General features: G+C 48.3%; 1 protein-coding gene across 1 annotated transcript; it reads left to right on the forward strand.

Moving 5' to 3' along the window:
* The first annotated feature begins 1,479 nt into the window (after nucleotides 1-1,479).
* Nucleotides 1,480-3,058, forward strand: tent5aa (terminal nucleotidyltransferase 5Aa). The gene has a single exon (XM_069887390.1). It carries the CDS (start codon nucleotides 1,847-1,849, stop codon nucleotides 3,026-3,028), a length of 1,182 nt encoding a protein of 393 aa, XP_069743491.1. The 5' UTR covers nucleotides 1,480-1,846; the 3' UTR covers nucleotides 3,029-3,058.
* Nucleotides 3,059-5,892: the final 2,834 nt, after the last annotated feature.

Below are 5,892 nucleotides of genomic sequence, written 5' to 3' on the forward strand. Positions count from 1 at the left end.
TTACCTCAGCAACCTCCCTTGGTTTCAAGTCTCCATAATGCTCTGACATAGAGAATTTCAGACATTCAACACTTTCTGAATGAGTACAGGAGATAGGATGAAGAGGTTTGAAAATGACATTTATGAGGGTGAGAGTATTTTAAAGCTGCGAGACGACATTGATTGTAAAATGGACAGAGGAATGGGAACAGAATGTAAAGTGTGAAGGACTAATAAGGGTAGGCTGTACACAGTGAATGGTGGGGTGTTTGGGAATGCTGAAGAGCAAAAGTAGAAGTAAAAAAGATTAGATGAATTGAGATAAACCTGCACCCTTTCAGTGCTAAGAATCTTTCTCATCGCTGCCCCTTATTCTGAGACCTCGACCCTAGTTCTGAGCACTCAACCCATTGCCTCTACCTCGACCCCATGTTCAGCCCCGATCGTTGTACATCGAGATGATCCGGGCCCCTCTGTTTATTCATGGCCAGAAAACCAGCCCCTTCTGCAGCGTTGTTCGGGGCTGGAAGATCACGACGGACCTTCTGATCTCTCCGTCCTCCTCGCTGACCTGCCGCACGGTTTGAGTTTCGCCGGCACGAGTGATCTTCGCCGATCAAGCAACTTGAAGGTGAGGCTGGGAACCTTCCACGGCGAACTCAGGCGGTCGTCAACAGGAGGCGCAGCCAGCACGCCGGAGACCCAAGCCCTGCTCGCAGCTCCGGATTCACTTCTGTTCTGGCTGGACAACCAGCCCCCGCTCATCAGAGAGAGAGAGAGAGATGTTTGTGTCGTGTCTCCAAACTGATCAAATCTCGGCCCTGCATTCCAAAGATGCACTTTGACTGATTGGACTGTCTGGAAGGGATTGCAGTGATCCAAGCAGATTGATGTATTAAACAAGGGTGACGCACATTCAAATTGACCTCGACTTCAGGGGAAACTCACACACACCATTCCTTTGGAATATTCAGGGTCGCTTTCAAATCTATTTGATATTAAATGCATGTCATTTTTAAAGTCATATTCTGCCTGCAGATCTGTTCACTGCTTCTCTTCAACGGACGAGCAGCGGGGGTGGGGGGATACAAAGACCACCCCTAAATGAGGGCACCATTGCATCTGGTGTTTATCTCGATTGCAATTAACCGCGTCCGTCCACGGGTACAAGATCAATCGCAGGCTGCAAGGTTACAGGTAACACCCCCCATTTCCAATCTTTGGGGAAACCCTCTCGCTGACGTGCATTTTATAGATCTGTAAAACTCAATGCTATTTCGTTATCGGGTCAGGTCGCTGGGCGCGGGACTGTTCGCCGGTGGAGTGCTCCCGTTGAATTTCACTGGGCTGTGACGCTTCCCACTTCCAAGCCCGGCGCCCCTGTCCCGCCCAGGGACAGCGCTGGTTGGCTACTGGGCGTCAATGGAATGCAGCCCATTGGTCGGAAGCCAATCAATCCTCGGCCGGCCGGCTTTCCAGTTGCTTGGAGTTTGGCGTTGCCCCCTCTCTCTCTCTCGAGGACCGTTCATTCAGGTTAAAATGCGTCTCCGGCGGCGAACAATTTTCTTTTTTTAAAAAAAAATGCACCGTTCGAGGGGCTTGAAATGTGCGTTCCCCCAGCTGGAACGGAGCATTTTATGCAAATACAATAGGCGTGCCATGGTGGTGACTCAGAACCGGAACTGCACACAGGAGCCGTATAAAAACTAATGGGAGAGTTAATACGCAGATCGCGCAAGCTTTGCACACTGTGCATGGCTGACAGGGGAAGCGCTGAAGGAAAGGGGAGGGCAACCCGAGAGAGAGAGTGCGGGAGGATTCGCTCCCGTCTGCAATTTTTATCTCAGAAGTGAAGTGGTCAATTGCAATGGCTGATGAAAATGACAGCGATCAATGCGGCAGTTTTAACGTGTTGAACTGGGAGCAAGTGCAGCGGCTGGACAGGATCCTAACGGAGACCATCCCGATCCACGGGCGAGGCAATTTCCCGACGTTGGAGGTCAAGCCCCGGCAAATCGTGCAGGTGGTGCGCAGCCGCCTGGAGGAGAGCCGCATCTGTGTGCGGGACGTGAGGTTGAACGGCTCGGCGGCCAGTCACGTCCTGCACCAGCACAGCGGGCTGGGCTACAAGGACCTGGACCTCATCTTCCGGGCGGACCTCAGCGGCGACAAGGAGTTCCAGACCGTCAAGAACGTGGTGCTGGACTGCCTGCTGGACTTCTTGCCCGAGGGGGTGAACAAGGAAAAGATCACGCCACTGACCCTGAAGGAAGCGTACGTGCAGAAGATGGTCAAGGTCTGCAACGACTCGGACCGCTGGAGCCTCATCTCGCTGTCCAACAACAGCGGCAAGAACGTGGAGTTGAAGTTCGTGGACTCGCTCCGGAGACAGTTCGAGTTCAGCGTGGACGCTTTCCAGATCAACCTGGACTCGCTCTTGCTCTTCTACGAGTGCTCCGAGAACCCGATGTCCGAGCACTTCCACCCGAGCATCCTGGGCGAGAGTGTGTACGGCGACTTCGCCCGGGCTTTCGAGCATCTGCAGCAGCGGCTGATCGCCACCAGGAACCCCGAGGAGATCCGCGGCGGCGGCCTGCTGAAGTACTGCAACCTGCTGGTGAGGGGCTTCCGCGCCGCCTCCGAGGCCGAGATGAAGGCCATGCAGAGGTACATGTGCTCTCGCTTCTTCATCGACTTCTCCGACATCGGCGAGCAGCAGCGCAAGCTGGAGTCCTACCTGCAGAACCACTTCATGGGCTTGGAGGACCGCAAGTACGACTACCTGATGACCCTGCAGCGGGTGGTGAACGAGAGCACCGTCTGCCTGATGGGCCACGAGCGGAGGCAGACGCTGAACCTCATCAGCATGCTGGCCCTTCGCGTCCTGGCCGAGCAGAACATCATCCCCAACGTGGCCAACGTGACCTGTTACTACCAGCCCGCACCTTATGTCACCGACGCCAATTTCAACAACTACTACATCGCCCATGTGCAGCCGGTGTTCCCTTGCCAGCAGCACAACTACTCCACTTGGCTCCCGTGCAACTGAAAGGGAGCTCGGGGTGCGAGTGTCGAGGAAGGGTGGGGGTGGGTGGGGGGGGGGAGTGAGATCTGAAGCTGGCCGAGGAAGGCAGGTGAGGGGGAGACGCTCTAAACCAATATCTCTCAATAGAGGGGGGGGGGGGTGAAGGGGTAGGAAGGTTGACTCAGGCTTGGATTGTCAACTGCAATGTTGATCTCCAAAGTTGCCAATATTTTAAATGCAAAGAATTGGCTTTTTTTTCCCTGGAGACGATCGAAATGCAAGCAAATCGATCGAGCACATGGGGTTGGACCTCTGGACTAGTGGAAACTTTGCTCTTGCCCCCCAAACTGGACTGCCGCCCCTCCCTCCCTCCTTCTCTCTCTCGGAGGCTTGGCCAAGAACTGACAACATGGGGTTTCAGCTCCCGTCGCCTTTTCTGAGGATCGAAGAGCTTCTTATTTCAGTTTAGATGCTGATATATGTAGGTGGGGGGGGGGGGGGGGGGGGGGAGGGGAGGGGAAAACGCTGCTCATTTTTCCTTCTCGCCGAGTCGTCGACCCATCCGGTAAGTCGAATGTAGCAAAGAAACCGAGCGCAGTGCAGAGCGTGGTGTTCGCCTTCTGCTAAAGGGGGGAATGATAACGGTTCCACTTCAGCTTGCAAACACTATGATCGATGAGAAACCGCTTCATCACACTTGCTTTTGGGGGGGGGGAGGCGATCCGTGTGGTTGCCCCCATACAAATAAATGCAAGACTGCGAACAAGCTTTGTGCTGTCGACGGCTCCCGCTCAGAGCACACGATTCATTCTCATGGATTGGGGAAAGGCGCAGAACCCTGCGACTAATTGTTCAAGGACCAAAGATTTTTGTTTTGTTTTTATATATCCATATCTATATCTTTAAAAAAAAACAAAACCCGAGGAAAAAGATGTGGCTAATTTATATTCATCTACATGAATCAAGTGCCTAATGCCTGTAAAGATGGAATGGAGATAGATACTGTATTCAAATCTTGTGGCTTAATCCACATTTTTCTTGACATCAGGGACAAAAAAAAGTGTTCTTGCACGAATTGCTAAATTCCCTATTTTCTTGAAAAAAATAGTTGTATTAAAACTGATCTGTTTGTGATAGTTTAAAAGATGGACAGTGTAGCACTTAGGAAAGTACTTTATATCTTCCAGTTTGTAATAAATTCCTTGGCGTTCTTTCCCCTCTCCTCAGTTTATAGGTATGTTGCATTGTTGCTCTCGCTGCATTTGAGTTTCAGAACTTAAAGCATTAGATGGGAATCCAAGAGAAAAACGTTTGGGTTGGACTGTGAATTTTTTTTTTGTTTGGATATCCAAACAAATTGTGGAGTAGATAATTTAGCAAATCTAAATCCTGTTAGAAGCCAGAGATTGGCATGGACTAGCATTACCCAGCAGCAAGCTCAAATGATGGAAAAAAAAAGCAGACCCAATGCTTCATTAAGAGTAGCATATTTTGGATTTGAATGACTTGTCAGGGGTCATGTGCTCATTTAATTTGGAAACAAACCTGTTTGTTTTTCACCACCGAATAAAAAGGAAAACCTGACTGTGGCTATAAACTTTAATGATATTAGAAATAATTGAACCTCTTTGGGGGAAACTGAGCCAGTGATTAAATTGGAAACGACATTCTCCTGGTTCTGCATATTTGACAAGTGTGGTGCAATGAAGGGGAAATCTTTTTGCTGTTTAACTCCAGGTAGCAATTGCAGCTCTAAATTGCATCACTACTTTTAATATTTGATTAAACCTTGACACATTCTTTGTTTACTACAATAAAAAAAAATGCTTTAGTTTTATAGTAAATTGTGCAATTAACTTTGGCTTCCAAATGCTTGTCTGCAGAAACTTGTGCCTGATATGCTGGGCCTCTGTGCTAAATTTGCCTTACTTCAAAGTTTCCTCTTTTAATGGTGCACATTTCCAAGGCTTGTAACTGCAGGATCCAGTAAAACAATTTCTGTAAGCCCTCCAAATGTTGTAAGTGTTTAAACAGATTGAGGCAGTTGAGTGGTGAGGGAGGAGGAGGAGGAGGAAGCTTCTCTAATTTGCAATGGGAGGGATGTGCCAGATGAGGAGGTTTAAACTATTACTTTCATAACAATTCTGAAATCTTAGTCTGTTACTTCAAAGAAAATTCTCTATTATGAAGATGGGGCAAGATTTACAACTCAGAGGATTTATCATGTCTGCATTTTGTCACGAAGAACTGTTTGTTTACTGCTGCACGTTACTGGTTGATCCTGCAAAGTTTGACAGCCTCTTGAAATGTAACACACTAATGTTGTCTTGAGAGAAATGAAGAGGGAGGCTAGGTAATGCCTTCTATTCTACATTAGATGGTGGGTATCTTTCTCCAGTGATTGAACTTGTGAAAGGAGGATTTCATTCAATGAAAAGTTCTGAGTGCTACAATTCACAGCCAGGAACAGAAGTACAGAAAGCCTGGGGAAATAGGATCAACTGGTGATGGGGTATGTCTATTATTGTTGGCTATTTGACATTACTCGAAGTCGCTCTCCATTGGTGAGGAATCCATTTTTTTTTGGGGTGGGGTGGTCAGGATTGTTTCCAGGACTGGCTGCAAGCATTAACTAAACAATTTATATATTAGGAAAAAAAACCTGCTAAAAGGAGGATTTTTGAAGCTTTGTCTTTTAAGCACAGGGTTGTGTGTGTTAGTCTGCATGTTGGGAAATGGGAGATATAATATCTATCACTGCCACATTAGAAAATATTGAATAAAGTGCAATGTTGTGGCAATTAGCAAGGGGGGAAAATAGCCAGAGTACATTTTAAACTTTGGGTGGAAATTGAGACCAGAAGCAGTCACATGCTTTCCCTTTTTAG

The sequence above is a fragment of the Narcine bancroftii genome, chromosome 6, assembly GCF_036971445.1.
Source record: "Narcine bancroftii isolate sNarBan1 chromosome 6, sNarBan1.hap1, whole genome shotgun sequence".
NCBI classification, from domain to species: Eukaryota; Metazoa; Chordata; class Chondrichthyes; order Torpediniformes; family Narcinidae; genus Narcine; species Narcine bancroftii.